At 39.2% G+C, this 21244-nt stretch overlaps 2 protein-coding genes across 2 annotated transcripts in view; one reads left to right on the plus strand and one right to left on the minus strand.

The window, feature by feature from the left end:
* Nucleotides 1-6588, plus strand: part of GREB1L (growth regulation by estrogen in breast cancer 1 like) — a 34851-nt gene extending 28263 nt beyond the window's left edge. Inside the window, exons 16-21 of the mRNA XM_018571686.1 lie at nucleotides 282-450; nucleotides 1433-1660; nucleotides 1764-1905; nucleotides 3624-3824; nucleotides 4138-4276; nucleotides 6006-6588. Coding sequence (XP_018427188.1) covers nucleotides 282-450; nucleotides 1433-1660; nucleotides 1764-1905; nucleotides 3624-3824; nucleotides 4138-4276; nucleotides 6006-6169 — 1043 coding nt within the window. The 3' untranslated portion in view covers nucleotides 6170-6588. The remainder of the gene's footprint in view (nucleotides 1-281; nucleotides 451-1432; nucleotides 1661-1763; nucleotides 1906-3623; nucleotides 3825-4137; nucleotides 4277-6005) is intronic.
* Nucleotides 6589-19443: 12855 nt separating this feature from the next.
* ESCO1 (establishment of sister chromatid cohesion N-acetyltransferase 1) overlaps nucleotides 19444-21244 on the minus strand; it is a 28628-nt gene continuing 26827 nt past the window's right edge. The window contains exon 10 of the mRNA XM_018571687.1: nucleotides 19444-20027. Within this exon, the coding sequence (XP_018427189.1) occupies nucleotides 19877-20027 (151 nt within the window). The 3' untranslated portion in view covers nucleotides 19444-19876. The remainder of the gene's footprint in view (nucleotides 20028-21244) is intronic.

Here is a 21244-nt window from a genome sequence, read left to right on the forward strand (position 1 = left end):
TATATATATATATATATACACACACATATATAATATTTATTTCAATGTGGACCTAGCCAGTTTGCCTGAAGTTGTTCTTTAGAAGATGGATTTATTCACATGGAAATCGGAGACAAAATGGACAATAAACTAAGTACAGTATGTGGTTACATGTTTAAATATCGCTAATCATAATTGAAAGTAATGATTTAAGGATTGTTAAAGGATGAAGTAAAAAAATGCTGACTGATTTCATGTAAAGGGAGTTTTTTGATGTGAACGCACTGCTTATTCATATATAGGGGCTTCCAGGTTTCTTATCAAAGAGCTGTCTTACCACAACCTGGAACTGGAGAGAAATCGTATGGAGGAGATGGGAATCAAACGTCAGTGTGTATGGCCACTCATTGTAATCATGGATGACTCCTGTGTTTTGTGGAATGTACATGGCAAAGTTGCAGAGCAATCAACGTAAGTGAAAATATAACATATGAAAACTGAACTTGCTAATATGTACAAGGGTAAAACAATGCCTATATTATTAATGCAGTCAAGTTTCTCTGGGAAGTGCTTACATTTTTTTTTTTTCTTGTGCTGACATTATAATACGTAGGCTGCCATACATATTCTACTACTAAGTGTCCTAGTTCAGCATTTGCTTTCTTTTCAGTATCCTAGATTCTGTGCAGTCTAAAGTATAGAAAGACGTATGATAGATGATCTTGCCTACAAAACTTCACATACTTGCCTAAAGAAAATCATGGTGGGAAGACTTTTGTGCCTGCTTCAACTACTTGGCAAAAGGGGCATGTTCAGTATTTAAAGGAAGGTGCTTTGCAGTGCAGCATGTGCAGCAAAATGTCACTAGAAATGTTATATGTATGACTCTGACAAAAATTGTCATTAGCAGAGTAGATGAAGCCTTTTTTACTGACAATTGTTGGACCTGCCACTTTCGTACATCTACTCCAGTGAACTACAAGAGTTAGGAAACAGAGCTGTTACAGGGATCATTGGATCCCAGTGACAGCTTCTTTTGCTTCTTCACATCGTTACTGAAATGGATCTTTATCCCTAGTCCTGTGTTAACAGACAGGCGTATCATCCACCAATGAAGGATCTCTAATGACTCAGGGTCGTATGATAGGAACCTGAAGCATACAAACTGTACATAAACTCTTATTAAAAGCGTATTATAAAAAGAAGCTAATGTTATGTAATACATACAAATAAATAACCATATAAAAGCGAAACACTTTTTCAGCAGACACCGAAAGATCAGCAACTATGGCAATGTAATACAATGTCCAGCACCTTTATAGATATATGCTTGATACACATAAATGTGGGGAAATGGATTGTGCACCACACTTCACAGCTCTTTTATATACTGGTCATGTATTAGAAAACTGCTATACTGGCATATTCTAAATCTGCGTCTGGATATTTCTAGCCAATCCACAGAAACAGATTCTGGTATCAAGAATGTCTCTCTGAAGTATATGCTACAGCACATGGAAGCTACGCCAAAGATCACCAACTATGCAATGCTGGGGATCCAAAAGTGGAACAGCAAGTTAAATTCCAGTTTCCTCAAGCGTTCCTTCTCCAGGTGTCATGTTCATGACTTTATATTGCTCAACGTGGACCTGACCCAGAACGTGCAGTATGATCTTAACAGGTAAGCTGGCTTAGCTGATATTTAAAGGGGCACTTTTATGAAGGGAAACATTTCTTACTTTGTACAGGGAGTACAATATTGGTGATTTGGTTCATTATTTTAGGTACTTCTGTGAAGACATAGACTTCAACCTTAGAGCAAACAGCGGAGGGTTGCTGATTTGCCGCTTCAACAACTTTAGCCTAATGAAGAAGCACATACACGTGGGAGGACACAAGGACTTCATTGTCAAGCCCAAAGTTATGGTATGTCAATTGTTATGGTATGTCAATATGTTAATTTCATATTATAGAGAGGGTTTATGTATTAAGGTTTCTAACCCTTGTTTCTACTTTACCAGCACACTGGTGAATATATCCTTCCACTTTTCTATTTTTCTAATATACAGTGATGACTGGTACTTTCCCAACCAACAAGACCTTTGGAGAAGTAGTAGAACCAATTGCAACAAATGTTATTTCTAAAATCAATTTATGTTACTAAAGAACAGTGTGCCATTAGTTGAAAGGATTTAACAAAATATAACACATTATGTCCACTTGCTATTTCTTTTGAAATGTTAAATCTGGAAGTTCTTTTCTTAAATTTTGAAACTCCATGGCTCAATTCTTAGCTATTTTTTCTACATCTTCAGTTGAGCGAAGTGGCACATTTATAGTTAATCTCTTTACCACTGCTTACTGAGATAAGAAGGATCAGCCAGGTGGTTCCAGTAATTTTCCAACTAGCTTGGGAATCTCTGTGTTCAATATCAAGTGCTTATGACATCATAAACACTGATTGCCTACTAGGAGAGACAGCTAAATAGCCTGATACTCCATGCGTTAGGCCTTGAAATGGGGAAGGGCTGAGCCATTTTTAGTCAGTGTTGGCACATACAGTGGGGCAAAAAAGTATTTAGTCAGCCACCAATTGTGCAAGTTCTCCCACTTAAAAAGATGAGAGAGGCCTGTAATTGGCATCATAGGTAGACCTCAACTATGAGAGACAAAATGAGAAAACAAATCCAGACAAATCACATCGGCTGATTTGGAACCAATTTATTTGCAAATTATGGTGGAAAATAAGTATTTGGTCAATATCAAAAGGTCATCTCAATACTTTGTTATATATCCTTTGTTGGCAATGACAGAGGTCAAACGTGTCCTGTATGTCTTCACAAGGTTGGCACACACTGTTGCTGGTATGTTGGCCCATTCCTCCATGCAGATCTCCTCTAGAGCAGTGATGTGTTGGGGCTGTCGCTGGGCAACACGGACTTTCAACTCCCTCCATCATTTTGTCTCTCATAGTTGAGGTCTACCTATGATGCCAATTACAGGTCTCTCTCATCGTTTTAAGTGGGAGAACTTGCACAATTGGTGGCTGACTAAATACTTTTTTGCCCCACTGTATGCAGCTTAATGCATTCTACATTCATTTGAGATCACTTTAGGATGCTTCTGAAACGTTCAAAGTTTGAGAGGGGCATTTGACTTGTGGTTGACGTCCTTCTGTCCTGCATTTGAACTCCTAAGCTTCATCAATCTGCTTCATCGCTGTTACTAAAAATACTTTTAACATCTACTATATAGAACTATATAAGAAAATTAAATGTTTTTCCTGAAAGTGCAATCCATTCTTTCTGTTTTAAAATGATGCCAAATTCTTTTTAGGGTTTGCATACTTTTTTTTTTTTATTATTCTTTATTGATCAAAACCACCAATGAGCAAGTAGAGTAATAGGTTTGCAGGTTTAACAAGGTGTACAGTGTCTTTGAGACTCCCTGGTCTTGATCCCTACAGATTTTAGTATTTATGTTGCACTAGAGGTTTAAAACCACTAACCTTTCTTGACATTTGTTGTGCTTTGAAGCAGGTATTTCATCCAGTTTAGCACTGAATATTTCACTCTTAGTTTGTATTGTTTGTGTATAGGCAAGGATACAGTCCTTAACTTGCGTTCTTTCTCCTTTTTTTGTAGATAACGGAAACTATTGGTCCCATCTCTCCTATACATTTTGTGTGTGCTCCGGACAGTGAGCAGACGCTCCTGGCAGCTCCAGCACAGTTCCTGCTGGAGAAGTTTCTACAGTACAGCGCTCTCAAGCTGTTTCCAAAGGCCTTGAACAATCCCAGGAACCCATTATTGGCTGTAGACTGCTACCTGAATCTAGGACCTGAGGTAAGAATTATTGTATGTGCCTTCTTACTATGTCCAGGATGCTTGAAAGGATAAGAGTCCTGTAACATGTTAATGTTGTTCAATTTGTACTACCTACTTTTAATATACATCTTTGCTTTAATACATATTTTACGTACTTCCAAAATGTTCAATGACACAACATTAACTGTTAAAAAAAAAAAGGAATCAATACATTATTTTTAAGCATATTTGTTCAGCATCTCCTGAATCAAAATGTATAGTCTGTTAATGTAGGTATGTCTCTTCATTTAAGTCAACATATAAGACGAACTGTTGATGTTCCCCATTTCAGGTGACGCTGTGCTATATGAGCTCCAGACCACACTCTGTAAATGTGAACTGTGATGGACTTGCATTCAGTGGACTTCTGCTTTATTTGTGCAACTCCTTTGTCTGCGCAGGAATGCTAAAGAAATTCAGGTTTCTTAAAGGTACATGCTTCTCTTTTAACCTTCTGCCAAGACATGTTTATATTACAGTACTGAAGCCTAACTTCAGCCATAATTTCATTTTTGTTTGCAATTGAGTGAGAAAGAGTTAGAACCTCTGTTAGGTTTTTCAGTATCGTGCAAATGTCTTGCCAATGGTATCTTTTCACAGTTACAATAATAGAAAGAAAAGAGATACTCCAGTAGCTGAAAGCTTGTGTTTGTATTTAGATGCAGTACACAACAAGTTTTGGACTTTATCAGGTTTTAAATATCTGTGCCCCATTCAGAGAGATTTCCTCTCCTTTTCCTATTCTTTGTTAAAGGTTTCAACCCAATTATTTAAAAAAAAATTGTCTGGAGCTGGGATTTAAGGCTTTAGCATTGCAACTATACCTCCTGAGAAAAACATGTAGGCTGTTAGCATTTCAGAACGAGCAAGTGGTATCTGCCTGCATGTCATGCTTCCCCTTTGGTTCCAGAATTAAGTCACTAATCAAGATTTATGCAGATATGGACTTCTAATTTCCTAGTATGGATACTTGTTCTGGATTAGCGACACAAAATTACTGAAGCCAGAGGGTCCATATAACAGTCAGGCAAATATCAGCAGTAGCTCTGTATTTCCCTTAGAAAAGGTTTAAGTCATATCTTAACTTGAGAACAAAAATTTTCTATATTGCGATGTAGTCCTTAGATGTATTCTTTGCATTCATTTTCTTTACAAGGCTTTTTTCCTTTATTTCCACCTGGTGATCCTGCCAATAACACACTTCATGTCCTAGAGCAGGGGTGCCCACAAGGTCGATCGCGATCTACCAGTCGATTGCGTAGCGATCACTGGTAGATCGCACTGTCCTCTCCTCCCGCCGCTTCGTTGTACCCCCGCTGCTCTCCCCAGCGGGGATCCGAGAAGAAGTGAAGGAACCGGCGGCGGGGGAGGAGGGCGGAGCCGCTGTCACAGAACTAATGAAGAGCGGTGAGGAGAGAGAGAGAGAGAGAGACGCTCGGCCAGTATCTGACAGCCGGCGCTTCTATCTCCACTCACTGCTCATCCGTTCTGTCACAGCGTTTTCCCCCCCGCGGCTGAAATGCTCTTTCACTTCTCGTTGGATCCCCCGCTGCCTCTGCCCGGGAGAGCAGGGGGATCCAGAGGAGAAGCTGAGCCCCCTTGTGCGTGGACGAGCGGCAGAGGATCGGTACATGTCACTAGTATGTACCAATCCTCTGTGCAGGACAAACACTGGAGCGATCGTCTGATCACTCCAGTGTTTGTAAATAACTGGGGACACATAGTACTATGTGTCCCCAGTTATAAATGAATGAACAAGAGGTGATTTACATCACGTCCTGTTCATGCATGAGTTTCTCAATGGGGAGAAGTACTCTGTACAAAGGCTCCTCCCCATTCAGAAACTGCTTGATAGTAAAATATTTTCTGAATGAATGGGAAGCCTCTTTGCTTTCCATTCATTTAGAATGGAGACTGCAGAAAAAGAGATTGAGGACTTTGTGTCCTCAATTTCTTTTTCTATTTTAAAAGGGATATATCAAGGGGCTTTTTAGACGCCTAATATTTCCCCGAAGAGGAACTATGGATATAATATGAATGCCAAGATAGGAAATTAAAGATATTCAGTAGGCTGTTCAGATACGAAATGTTCATGCTTCTTTGGAGTTTACAATGTGTACAGAGTTACACCACCAATACAATTATTGATCTTACTTGCAGGTGCTACACTCTGTGTTATATGTCAGGACAGGAGTTCTCTGCGGCAGACCATTGTACGTTTGGAGTTGGAGGATGAATGGCAATTCAGACTGCGCGATGAGTTCCAGACTGCTAATAGCATCGATGACAAACCACTCTATTTCCTTACTGGGCGACACATTTAAATGTTGGAGACTTTTATTTATTTCCCTTTTGCAACAAAGTCACAGAAAAGTGGCTATAAAAGGTTAGCCTGCGAATGTGAAGAAGTTGGTGAATTCAGATGAAAAAAATTTCTGAGTAATGGAAGGACAGTCCACATAACCAAGATGACCTTTCAGGCCGTCTGTTGGACAAATGAAGACTTCAGTGCTTTTGCCTTGTTTGATTTCAATATTGGTGATACGTACTTTCATAAGTTATCATCCTGGGTCTTTGGACCATCACATTTGCAGGCTGATTGATTACCAACCTTTTATAATTAGCACAAAAATGACTAGTGGATAAATCTCTTGCTATGTTACCAATTATGTTTTTTATGCTTTGTACAATGCAATTTGTGGCCAAACAAGACTTCTGGGAGACACCATGCTGAATGACGGGTCTTTGTGAGTCAACATTTGAATGCGTTTCCAGTTACATTTGTGAAGAGAGAAGTGTGCCAAATATATTTTAGAGTCCACATATATTCTTGTATTCTAACCAAACGTCATCTAAATGGTACACCCATACATGAAACCGATTGGTTTGCCAACATTCAAAGGCACATTTTATTGTGAATCTGCTCAAGTGTATGCACAGTCCTTTTTTTTTAGAATAGGACTACAAGATATTAGGATTCCTTATAGTGCCTAGACCGTTTACTATCACTGCTCCCAATGAAACTTATTTCACTTCCCTCACATATTGCTATGTAAAACCAGCACAAATTCATAATCTTCATATTGAAAGCGACCTCGTTATAATACATGTAGGTTAAAAGGTTGCATTTAGCTCCTGTTTTTCAAATGGCATTTAAAGTGTGTGTTTTTAAGAAACGTGATTCCTTGATGTTCAAGGGAAGAAGAGAAGTCTACATTTTGTGTCTGCTTTTCTGGCCTGAATTTCTGGTGAAACTAACAATTTCAAACCATTTGGAGAAGCCTTACTGAAGACGTATTGCTCTAGGATGTAGAACAGAGAATGCACATAAGGCAGCAAGTATACACTACGGTTATTCTGAAACTGCAAGGTTATAAAAAAAATGCATACCCAATATACAGTTTATTCCTAAATGTGTAGATTGTGTAGCATACATTTCTTTTTACTTGTTCAGATATACCCTTAGATGCACACACTTTAAAAAAACAAAACACTTAATGTGCTTTAGCTATATGGGTACTGTCAACTTGCTTTTGCAGACGCATGTTCCAGTGTTGTAATGCATGCTGAGTTGCTGACCCAGAACAAGAATGTGTATATCAGATGTCAATCACATGCTTGTTCTGAGGGAGGATGAGAATGACATCTCTGATAAAAGCATCCTCCAAAACAAAACGGCAATGCCAGCATCCAAATTTGTTTCCTTTAAACGACCAAAGAAAAATGGGCCAAATGTTTGTATTTCATTCAGATGTCTTGCTAAACATGCAGGTAACAAACAAACTGAGGTCTTTCTTTTTCACTTTTTAAGGCTCATTTTTAGCTTCGGTTTGAAATAGTGTTAAGCTATTACAGAATGATTACAAATTAGAACAAAATATTTAATATATAAAAAAAAGATTTGCATACTTGTATTATACATTGCATTGATTAGTGTTGCACATATTTTTTTTTTTTATTGCTTTACAAAATGATCTTGCCTTTGGTGCACTCCTTATTGTGTTTTTGGACTTTTAAAGAACAAAGGGGTCACCATTCATTTTGGCCTGTAAAGCAATCAGTTTCCAGACTGGGAGAGATCCAGAGGAGAAGCTGAGCCCCCTTGTGCGTGGACGAGCGGCAGAGGATCGGTACATGTCACTAGTATGTACCAATCCTCTGTGCAGGACAAACACTGGAGCGATCGTCTGATCACTCCAGTGTTTGTAAATAACTGGGGACACATAGTACTATGTGTCCCCAGTTATAAATGAATGAACAAGAGGTGATTTACATCACGTCCTGTTCATGCATGAGTTTCTCAATGGGGAGAAGTACTCTGTACAAAGGCTCCTCCCCATTCAGAAACTGCTTGATAGTAAAATATTTTCTGAATGAATGGGAAGCCTCTTTGCTTTCCATTCATTTAGAATGGAGACTGCAGAAAAAGAGATTGAGGACTTTGTGTCCTCAATTTCTTTTTCTATTTTAAAAGGGATATATCAAGGGGCTTTTTAGACGCCTAATATTTCCCCGAAGAGGAACTATGGATATAATATGAATGCCAAGATAGGAAATTAAAGATATTCAGTAGGCTGTTCAGATACGAAATGTTCATGCTTCTTTGGAGTTTACAATGTGTACAGAGTTACACCACCAATACAATTATTGATCTTACTTGCAGGTGCTACACTCTGTGTTATATGTCAGGACAGGAGTTCTCTGCGGCAGACCATTGTACGTTTGGAGTTGGAGGATGAATGGCAATTCAGACTGCGCGATGAGTTCCAGACTGCTAATAGCATCGATGACAAACCACTCTATTTCCTTACTGGGCGACACATTTAAATGTTGGAGACTTTTATTTATTTCCCTTTTGCAACAAAGTCACAGAAAAGTGGCTATAAAAGGTTAGCCTGCGAATGTGAAGAAGTTGGTGAATTCAGATGAAAAAAATTTCTGAGTAATGGAAGGACAGTCCACATAACCAAGATGACCTTTCAGGCCGTCTGTTGGACAAATGAAGACTTCAGTGCTTTTGCCTTGTTTGATTTCAATATTGGTGATACGTACTTTCATAAGTTATCATCCTGGGTCTTTGGACCATCACATTTGCAGGCTGATTGATTACCAACCTTTTATAATTAGCACAAAAATGACTAGTGGATAAATCTCTTGCTATGTTACCAATTATGTTTTTTATGCTTTGTACAATGCAATTTGTGGCCAAACAAGACTTCTGGGAGACACCATGCTGAATGACGGGTCTTTGTGAGTCAACATTTGAATGCGTTTCCAGTTACATTTGTGAAGAGAGAAGTGTGCCAAATATATTTTAGAGTCCACATATATTCTTGTATTCTAACCAAACGTCATCTAAATGGTACACCCATACATGAAACCGATTGGTTTGCCAACATTCAAAGGCACATTTTATTGTGAATCTGCTCAAGTGTATGCACAGTCCTTTTTTTTTAGAATAGGACTACAAGATATTAGGATTCCTTATAGTGCCTAGACCGTTTACTATCACTGCTCCCAATGAAACTTATTTCACTTCCCTCACATATTGCTATGTAAAACCAGCACAAATTCATAATCTTCATATTGAAAGCGACCTCGTTATAATACATGTAGGTTAAAAGGTTGCATTTAGCTCCTGTTTTTCAAATGGCATTTAAAGTGTGTGTTTTTAAGAAACGTGATTCCTTGATGTTCAAGGGAAGAAGAGAAGTCTACATTTTGTGTCTGCTTTTCTGGCCTGAATTTCTGGTGAAACTAACAATTTCAAACCATTTGGAGAAGCCTTACTGAAGACGTATTGCTCTAGGATGTAGAACAGAGAATGCACATAAGGCAGCAAGTATACACTACGGTTATTCTGAAACTGCAAGGTTATAAAAAAAATGCATACCCAATATACAGTTTATTCCTAAATGTGTAGATTGTGTAGCATACATTTCTTTTTACTTGTTCAGATATACCCTTAGATGCACACACTTTAAAAAAACAAAACACTTAATGTGCTTTAGCTATATGGGTACTGTCAACTTGCTTTTGCAGACGCATGTTCCAGTGTTGTAATGCATGCTGAGTTGCTGACCCAGAACAAGAATGTGTATATCAGATGTCAATCACATGCTTGTTCTGAGGGAGGATGAGAATGACATCTCTGATAAAAGCATCCTCCAAAACAAAACGGCAATGCCAGCATCCAAATTTGTTTCCTTTAAACGACCAAAGAAAAATGGGCCAAATGTTTGTATTTCATTCAGATGTCTTGCTAAACATGCAGGTAACAAACAAACTGAGGTCTTTCTTTTTCACTTTTTAAGGCTCATTTTTAGCTTCGGTTTGAAATAGTGTTAAGCTATTACAGAATGATTACAAATTAGAACAAAATATTTAATATATAAAAAAAAGATTTGCATACTTGTATTATACATTGCATTGATTAGTGTTGCACATATTTTTTTTTTTTATTGCTTTACAAAATGATCTTGCCTTTGGTGCACTCCTTATTGTGTTTTTGGACTTTTAAAGAACAAAGGGGTCACCATTCATTTTGGCCTGTAAAGCAATCAGTTTCCAGACTGGGAGTTTTCCTGGAAGGATGAAATGCTAATTGGGCCAAGTGTGGTAAAGATTAAAGGACCATATTTAATCTGTCTTTCTGTATTGAGAGTGTATTCTGTTTAATATTTCATTTTGCTTGGGCCCTTTCTCCCAGTTTCACAGCGCTGTAGGTTTTTTTTTTCCTCCAGTCTATATTGTTTTCGATTTGCACTAAATTAATTCATTTGGGTGAGGGAAAAACATTCATCCTGTGGACCTGTTGTAACACAAAATGTCCTCCGTGATCTTTGTAAATTGTACCCGTTTTCTAATGTTACCATTTATAAAAACGTTTGTTGAACGCTATATAAAATGTTTGACATTACAAACTGCTGCCAAAGAGAGAGCATGGACATACAATGTTTTTAATGGTGTTATCGTTCATTTCACCGATTACAGCTATTACTATGCCAAGGTTGCCTAGGTCATGAAATATATCGATATTGAATGTAATCTGAGTTAGTTATATCAGCACCAAGCCTATTTTGTTATAACTTATACAAATGTTTTTACGTGATATAGAATTTAAATATGCTGCTTAAAAAGGGACTTTATTGACCAAAAAAACTTGGTGAATTTGGCTTCGCTAGTCATTCTACCTCATGCTGTAATGTGTGCAGATTGATTAATTTTATCAGTTAATTGAACTGTTTTTGTTGTTATTAAAGTTATTTACCAAAAGGCTTGTTTAGATTCACTTTCAATCTTATTTAAAGAAAAATGCTATCTGACATACTTGTATAGCTCTCTGCTTTTCGGGATTTTTATTTGATGGGTCATTTTTAAATATACTTTTATATGAAGTCAGTAGGTAAATCTTATAAGCTACGTGAATAGGGTACTTGAATGCATTTTAATGTGCATCAGTCGGCTATAGTTCCTCAAATCATCTCTGAATTGGTGCTGACACTGTCCTTCCTTCTAGAGGGTGGCTACTTTTGTTCCCCCTCTGTGTGTGTGTGTTGTCAAGTAGCCACTCCCATGATGGACTACAATCTCAATACAAATTAGTACTCAATACAAATTGTTGCACCAAAAGAAGCAAATACAGCATTCGCAAAATAGCAAATTGCATAGATTCAGGGGTGTCCCGAGGCTGGGTGACACCCGGAGCGGTAACCGAGTGTCACCCTGCCGAGATGTCACCACGCGTGTGCGCGATGACTTCATCGCGCACGGGCGGCAGTATTCTGATACCTGCCGGTGGCCATCTTGGTGATGGACGCCGGCAGAGAGAGAAGGGGACAGTCACCGGGCGGGATAAGGTATGCCGCCGGGTCACCTCCTCTCTCCTGATACTGTCGTGTGTTCGGTCCATGACCGAGCGCCCGACTTTTCAGAGGGGGGGAGACACCAAAATGACTGAGTCATTTTGGTGTCACCTGGGTGCGGGCCGCACCCCCCTTGTGACGCCACTGATTTGAATACAGTAGGTTACATAGGAAATGATGGAATTAGTCTTGCACATTGTAGCACAACACACGACAAATTGTGTAGATGTGAAAAGGGGGCTCAATGCAGCTTGAGGGGTCATGGATGGCTTGTTTTAAAGCTCTTTTACTGCTTGTTAAGAATATGTAAAAACTTTATTATCTATATTCTGGGCACAGGGTAACTTTAACCTCCCTGGCGGTATGATTTTTCCCAATATCTTTTGCTTTTTTGTTTTTCTGTTTGTTTTATATTTCCCGCTGGTTCCGCCCCCCAGGACGGAAGACGGATGCCGGCATCGACCGGAGGACACAGCGCGGCTCGTAGGGAGAAGGTAAGTGAAACGCTGTGTATTCCCGAGTGTGGATCGGGGTTACTGTTTTTGGTACTGAAAATTAACCCCGAGCCACACTCGGGAATACCGCCAAGGAGGTTAAACAGATCAAAATAATCTGAGAGATTAATTTAGTAACTATTTTCAAAGAATGACTGCAATCAAGCTGTACAAATGATCACTCTTCCACAGTTACAGCATAAAGATATTACTGGCCTTGGACTTCCTGTTCTGTAATGCTGGCTTCCTATAAACCAAGGCGCTCCACAACCTTGTGTTTTATTACGTATGCATCATTCACATGGGTGGTAAGGGGGCGGTAAAAACAGGCTGTTATTTTCTGCCCCCACCATCCCCTCTCCTAAAATAGTTTTCACTTTCTTCATAGATACAGGGCTAACAGTGATAGAAGTAAGAAGCTCAGAGCTGCTTTCGTTTTGTAATTGTGGTTTCCCCCCAAAAAAAGGAGACGATATAATTTATTCTCCACTTTCAATGAATTCGCTTCAACTTTACTTTGCAAGGTTTTATATTTGTCATCTGTTGTCAAATCATTCGAATCACTACAGCTCATTTAAATCTCAATGATATTTTACCACTCAAATCTGTGTAGGGATCTCATTCTTCTAACATAATAGTCCTCCCACCAATCTCATTAGATCTTGCTGTATGTGCATTAATAAGTAGGCTAAATTTCTTTTACATATAATTGATAACAACTACATGAAGCGATTGAAACCGATCTGGGAAACCATTGAAAACATAAATACACAAATCAAAGAATATTTTTACAAGCGCCATAATTTATCTTTAGTTTCATACAATGTGGCTTTACAGTGAGTTATGTCCTCGACAGCTAGAACTGCAGTAGAAGCACAATCATATTACTGTGGTGGTAAATCCTATATAATAAACAAAGTTTCTTTTGTAAGAACTATTGAATATTTTACAATTTACAGGTACTCTACACATTTTAATATTGACAGTGGTATAATCCAAGTTGGTCTCTTTTTCTTTGTCTTCATAGTCCGATAAGATCCCACCCCACGCATACCCATTGGTTTTTCCTGTTTGAAGTGAGGCGTTTGCTAGGCACAGGATAAATTATCCATGGCAGCTACACAGTGCTAGCCTTTTTATATATATTTTATAGAAACTAGGGATGGACCGATGCTGGTTTTTCGGTATCGAGTACCGATATTTTGTACTTGCTGATGCCGAGTATTGATACCAGTGCTTCCGCTGGCATGGAGCTGGCTTCCTGGGCAATCAGGAAGCTGGGCAGCAGGAAATGACTCGCCGCCCAGCTTCCTGATTTTCCTGGAAGCCAGCTCCATGCTGATTGGCCTGGAAACTGGCTTCCCAGCCAATCAGCATGGAGCGAGCTTCCTAGCAAATTAGGAAGCCAGGCGCCGAGTGTTGACCCAATTTCCTAATTGGCTGTGAAGCCGGCTCCATGCTGATTGGCTGGGAAGCTGGCTTTCCAGCCAATCGGGAAGCCATGAGGCAGGTCATTTCTCGCTGCCCTGCTTTCTGATTGCCTGGGAAGCCAGCTCCATATTCACCTATGGCACTGCCAGTCAGGGGAAATCTTCCTCTAACTGGAAGAACCGGTATCTGAGCATTTGGGCGAGTACAAGTATTCGCCCAAATACTCACTATTGGTATTGGTGCAGCCCTAATAAAAACCAAAGTGCACCTATTCTGTTTTACACTTTCAGTGAGTATACTCCCATCTCCTCTTTGCTTTTCCTTTCTCCAAGAAATCTTTTGCAGAAGGGTAGCTTCCTCCCCATATAGCCACATGCTCTACTAGCAACCCTTTTCAATTACCTTTCTTTCTCGTTATGCTTTCAATTACCTTTCTTTCTCGTTATGCTTTCCTCTGTATTTGTTCACAGAGTTGAATCCCCATGATTTCTTCCATTATAAAGTTCTGAAGTGAAATTGAGCAAATAAGCCTAAAATGTGGTGTTCTGCGAATGCTGTGTAAGGAAAAAATGTGCAGCAGCACCTCAACTGAGAGAAATTGTGGGTAAATCCTGTCAGAGATGTTAAGTGTGCATGCATCCTTAATGCTGCATCAACTCCTGAGGAAGGAGGGGGCAGAAAATTTGAAATGTGGGTGTTGGGGAAAACAGTGCCCAGTTGCCAAAGTAAGAAATAGCTTGTTCACACTGTTCCTGTCATCCTCAACTGAATAAAGAGGAGGGCTCCCTTCAAAAAGACTAAATAGCTAAAGGGGATATACAGGCAAATTCAGACTAAACAGAGAATCTGGCATCTCAAATCAGATACAACCTGATGTAAAACGCACAGCCTCAGGGAAAAAAGGGGAACAATCATCAATACAGCACAAAGCACATTAGCCACTCACAACTGGACTGCCCTGACTATTGGAGAGTGAACACTATACTTAAAACTGAGAAAATCTGCATTTGTTGGCCTGATTCTACCGGTAGGTGTTGATATATTTTTCCTTGAATGTTTTTCTATCAGAAAATGAGACATTCATTCTTCTGAGGACACCAAGCAGGTGTGAGGTGGGTGGGGTTATATCAGTTTTCTATTTGCATAGTGTCCTTTTCTCTTGTAGGTGGCAGTATAATTATAGGTGGCGTATAATCATCAAAGCAGTATCCCTCAAGTGACTAGATAACATTCTTTTCCATGCCGTGCAGCCACATGTACAAACATTTTAAGAATCCAATTTCTCCTGTTATCCTGATTGAGTCACTGCTTTCCATGACATCCTCACAGAGTTGGGGTGAAATTACAGGCACTCCCTGCACTGGAGTTTTAACTGATTGTTGCCAGTCTTATCATTAAAACCATATTGATTGTTAGGAGTGCTGCAAATAAGAGGACTTCCAATGAGCACTTAAAGTTCAGGATAAGCAAATAATGTTGGTTACAAGAGGCGTGTGGATTCTTATCTGAATCTTTGTGTATTTCTTCCAGATCAGTGCAGTAAGTGTGATACTTAGCCTCTGAGCAGGAGCTTCCTGTAATTAGGACCATTCACTGCTGCTCTCTCTTATTGCACAGTGACTAGTCTTGTATCTGCCCCCTACTGCAGTTTTCTGCATGAAGCCTGTAGTACGTGGACGTGCTGGGAACCTCCCACAGCTCAGCTCTCTGCACAGGTTATGTGCACCACAGTGATGATGTCGCTACTACTTTTTATTGGGTTTGCAAAGGCATTTGGTGCACCTTAATGTTCCTTTCAATCAACTTAAAAAAGTATAGAAAATTGGGATTGCAGCTTTTAACGGTAAAACTGATCATGGTATTATAAAAAAGGCATGCCTTACTACTTCCCAATCACTTTCATAAAATGCTAGCAATGACTTGATCTCCATATAAAAGAACAGAATCTGCAAAGTATATAGCTGACCTAGAGGGGAATCCTTCCCCCCTCAACAGGTTTTTAATACTAGAAAGTCAGAGACGTTAGCAATTTGTACTCACTGTGAAATTCTTCTCGAAGTTCACTGAGGGACACAGGAAATCATTCACAGGTTATACCTCTCCCTACAGGATAGGACACTGGCAAAGAAATTCTGGAGGCCAACCCTACTACTTCCAGAATGCCTCAATTTTGTAGCAAGCCGTATGGAGAGCACAATTAAAAACAGAGGGATGGGATGTGTGTCACACAGTGGACTCCAGGAAAATGGTTTTAGAGGTGAGCACAAAAAATACTATTTCCTTTCTCATCCATTGAGGGATAGAGGAAGTCATTCACCTTCGGCATATCCAAAAGCAGTACAACTGAGGGGTGGGCAACACAGCAAACACTAACAGGCCTATGAAAACAGAAAACAAGGGATTGCCTGGAGCTCAAAGAGCTGCCTTAAGGACCTTACACCCAAAGCTGGCATCAGATGAGGTCTTAAAAGTAGACCTCTACCTCCTTTCTCTAAAAAAAAATACATCAACATGCTGATATGTAATCATCTTACGTTCATTAGTTAAAGATATTTTGCTATAACAAATAGATTTTCCACTTCCTGGTCCCCTTAGGGATTGGTGATGTAGCCCTTGCCTAAGATGCATCCTGGGAAATCTCATCCGTAAACTGCAAAATCTTGTAAGAGCTTGGGGGGAAAGGCATTTGTTTCCCAGTCACGTGTCAGAATTCCAGGAAGAAAATGGAGATGGATTCACCTGCTCTTAGTGAAATTGGCCACCATGAGAAGAATGGAGAGGAAAATAAGTATAAGGTAGACAAAGAATACAAAGCCTGCAATTATCGAGAATTGTGTTTGTAAATTACCATCACTAAACATTTCTAAAAGGTGCCATTGTTGTCATTGTAAAGAGAAGGGTGAATTTTTTTTTTTTTTTTAAATATCCACCTGGTAGGATTATTACATAGTATTTATATAGCGCCAACAGTTTGCGCAGCGCTTTACAATATAAGGAAGACATTACAATTAAAGACAAGATGGTAAGGAGGGCCCTGTCCCTGAGGGCTTATAATCTAAAAGGGGAGGGGAAAGTGATCCATGAGGAGGTAGCTGTGTGGGGATAAATTATTTGAGAATGTGAAGATCCAGTGGTTAGGTCGAGGTGAGATAGGCTTCCTTGAAGAGGAGTCTTTAGGGAACGCCTAAAGGCAGTCAGGGTGAGAGATAGATGGACAGGTTGGGGTAAAGAGTTCCAGAGGATGGGAGAGACTCTAGGGAAGTCCTGGAGGTGAGTATGGGAGGAGTGGACGAGGGAGCTGGAAAGCAGGCGGTCAATGGAAGTGCGGACGGTTAGGGTGATATTTTGAGACAAGATCTGAGATATATCCGGGGGCAGAGTTGTGGATGGCTTTATAAGTGACTGTTAATATTACCAACAACTTATTCTACACATTTACAGAAAGGCCACAGCAGTTTATCAACATATACAGTATAAAACCCTTAAAAAAAGAGTGACTGAAAAGCAGACAAGTGTCACTCTGAAATCCTCATAGGTATACATACATTGCACAGAATATTTAAAAAGCGCATATCTTCACTGTAGGAGGTAATTTACAGGGAATCTAGAAGACATTTACTTGTGCTGGCAGATTTAAATGGATAAGCAACTCCCTGACTTCCAGCCCACCTACGAGATACAGGGCCAGTGATTTTCAACCAGACAGGATCACTGCCCTTGCACAACTGATCTTAACAGAGGATTCTGGATAAAGTGCTTTGCTTCATGCCAGATCACATTTGCCATGAGGGATGCCTATGATTCAAAGTCTTCGCCTCCATGATAGGCCTTACTGGCCTCTCTTTATGCCTCACAGCGATGAATCAGATTTTCCTTTTCATATTCCCAAAACATGGGAGAAATAAAGATTCTGGTTGCGATGGGCAACATAGAACTTCCTTAGACAAAGGCCCGTTCTATTGTAGAGTGTGTAAATCACACTGACCTATCAAACATAACACTAGTTATTCTAGTGCAGAATAATATCGATAAAAGATCAATGAAAAATCATGGAGTGCAGCTTGTCCTTTCATTTTCTAGCCTGGAGAAATGGTGGTCATACACCGATTGTTAGTGGTGGACCAGACTGAAACTTTTCATATGCAAGGTACCTTGTATTAAATGTTCCTTCACATAGGGCCAAAATACTTCAGTAACGAGCTTGGAAGTGTCAGTACATTTAAATGTTTCTGTGCATAATATTGCTTTAGCTAAATTAGCTGACATCACATAGACTTGCAATGCATCCATTTCAAGTCTATGTGAGCATGGGGGAATCAGTGTGGTCTCTGGGCGGGCAGACATCCATCCTCCTGGTTAAAACCAAATTGCCCCTGTAGTGCCACCCATTAACACTAGTCCTAGAGCCACACTGTACTAGAGATGAATGAATTGGGTGTACCTTCCTTTTCAGCCATTTTTGATTCATGAATCGTATGCATATAGAATAGTTTAATGCATGAAAAATCTCAGCAAGCAGTATACAGGATATAACAAATCTTTATGCACACATTCAGGCAAATTGAAAATGTGCCCATCTCTCTCGTGTACATGCTTTCGAAGCCCTGTCAAGTATCAATTATAATCAGGATATGTACCAAGAGTGGTAGACTTCTTTTTTGCAATGCTAAAATATAATTTCATTGCATACTGATTTATAAATGCTTATAACAGATGTGAAATTGCTTATAACAAGAATTTGACACTGAGCTCAGTGAGAACCAAAGCCAATATCTATGCCATTTACATGTCTTTGTACACCTGACATTTCCTAGAATGAACAAAAAAAAAAAAAACAACACACAGCATTCCTTTATGATTTTGGTAGCTTCAGATTCTAACACAGAGATTAACCGTTCATAGGACACTTACTGTGGCCAATAAAACCTTATGGGAAATAAAATGGTGTAATCACCTATAGAAATAGTTATGTTGATGGTGCTAGCGCCACCAGGTTTGCCCTTGCTGTCCAATAAATTACTTTCACATTTTGAATAAAAAAATAACTTGTCAAGATGGCTGTGCAAAGGCCATTATCTAGTCCTTAAGGCAGCCACAGCCCAACACCCAAGAAACGTGCTGTTCAGGGTATAGGGGCTTTGGTTTATCTGGCAACAGCCCTCTGATGCCTTCCCTTTGAACTGGACAATAAGTGCATTTGCGAATCAGAACTAGAGTTCATATTCACCCCCATGTGTTGCAGCAGCCTGGCAATTTAAACTAACCAAGACTCTATATGTATTAAACATCATTCAATACTTTAGAGGAGCCCCACAACGGTCATACAACACTTTAGTCATATCAATGTTTGAAGGTGGGTGGGTGGTTGGGTCATGAGACATTTTCAAATTACTGTTCGACGGCTTTTATATCGGAAAGAACTCTATTTATAATGGCTTGTGTGTGTGCGGAGAGAGCACACTCCATTCAACTTCCCCCTTGCAACTGTAACTGTGATCCAAATGATTAATATTTTCATTAAAATGTTCAATTTTTTTGGGATTCTCTAATTTATTCGATCACAAACTAGAACCACACTGAAAATGAAACAAAAATGCCTGAAACTTTCTGATTTCTTTTTCAACTGAACTTTAAAAAAGGCAAATTGGATGAAGTTGTTTTTGAATGAAAAAGAATTAGTAATGGTAACAGCAAGAAAAGGACAGCGGGGGAGTTTTACAGCTAGTGGAACTTTCAAAGTAATATGAATTTTATGCTTGCACATTTGGTCTACTGGATAATTATTTAGTGATTTACTTATCTGCTAAAAATTAGAATTTTCTTCCTTAGAACTTACAAAGCTGTCACTGGTCTAAAACAGAACAAGAGAACACGCCAGTCACAACCAGCTACTGGTTGTCTGCAGACACATCATGTGCTTCTGTATATACCCACATGAGGACTTCAGTTTACACTCATCAGAGTCTACCATCTTTACAATTAGTTTAGTCCACTATGAACAAACTCATTTGTTGCATGTTAACATGACTAAAGTACGGTATAGAAAATATTTGAACCATGATCTCTTGGAAGAAAAAGATATCAAAATATTTGCTTTTAAAATCAAGCTTTTTTTTGTGAATCCTTTTATTCCAGTTAAAAATAACATACGAACAACCCTTGGGGTGTTCACCTCCTGAGTTCATTTGTAGGGGCATATGATAACATACAGGCTTTGTCTGTAAACTAAGAAGTCCATTCTTCAACTCGATGGATGTTGTCCGCTGACAAAATTATATATTAGAAACTGACTGGTGCCACAATAGTTGGTTGCAAACAGCTTGCCATCTGGAGTTGGGTCTGAGAATGCAATTTCAGCCTTGCTCAGATGAGAGCCATATATAAAATAGTTTCTGTCAGGAGAAAGACAATAATATCAGCACTACAGTTGCATAACAATGAACTGAAAAGTTTATCATTTAACCCACAATATGCATTAACAAAAAAAAAAAAAAAACAACTAATCAATATTTGGTATTCACGTTTAAACCCCGAGCCAGACTCGGGGCTGCAGAGAAAAAAGTGACACTTACCTTGTCCCTGCGAGCCCGCGGCGTCCTCTGCTGTACGCGGCCCGAAAATGAAACTAAAAGCCGGCATCTGACTTTTAGTTTCGTTTTCGGGCGTCACAGCAGGCGGGAAATTCAAAAGTGAAAAGTTGCAATGTACACAGAATACACACAATACAATGTAATCTGCTATGATTACACTTATGTATCAAACTATTTCACTTCAATTTTGTCCCTAGAGCTTTGTCCAGTGCCCTGCCTGACACTTTTTCACAATTATAAGAAATTATAATATAATAAATAATTATAAAAAATTATAATAAAATAATAAAAAAAATGGTCCAGTAAATGGGAATTCTGGGGTCGTTGCCTGATCCGTACCACAGTAAATAAAGTACCAAGTTCGCACATCACTGAGCTCGGTCGCAGAATCCTCGCTGTCCTCACTTTCAGTGTCTGTTGAGGAATTTCCCAACGAATCGCTATCACTCAATTCTGCAAGTAGTTCTAATTTACTATCGCTGTTTTCTACCTGGTCTAAAACCGCTTTTGACCTAAAACAGCAACGATTCTGCGACCGAGCTCAGTGATGTGCGAACTTGGTACTCTATTGACTGTGGTACGGATCAGGCTGCGCCCCCAGAATTCCCATTTACTGGACCATTTTTTTAATTATTTTTTTATAATTTTTTATAATTATTTATTATATTATAATTTCTTATAATTATTTATAATTTATTATATTATAATTTTTTAATTTCGTGTTTCAAACTTTATCATAACTGGGATGTCTACTGGACTCTTGTTTGGACAGATTTAGGTGAGTTATTCCTAAGATTTACTAAGAATTACAGGCCTACAATATAAAACAACAAATTTCCATGAAAAACAATGTACCGCTTTTGGCACAAAATTCCTGACCTAATCATACCGCCAGGGAGGTTAAAGACACTGAATGGTACCTCAAAGCGAAAATTGCTTCACCCCTGAATGTCCTTTAACACCCCCCCACTCGCTAACAGGTCCACTTGGCATAAAATCAGCCCCCAAATACCCCTAGG

The sequence above is a fragment of the Nanorana parkeri genome, unplaced genomic scaffold (genome assembly GCF_000935625.1).
Source record: "Nanorana parkeri isolate BGI_ZX_2015 unplaced genomic scaffold, ASM93562v1 scaffold1810, whole genome shotgun sequence".
NCBI classification, from domain to species: Eukaryota; Metazoa; Chordata; class Amphibia; order Anura; family Dicroglossidae; genus Nanorana; species Nanorana parkeri.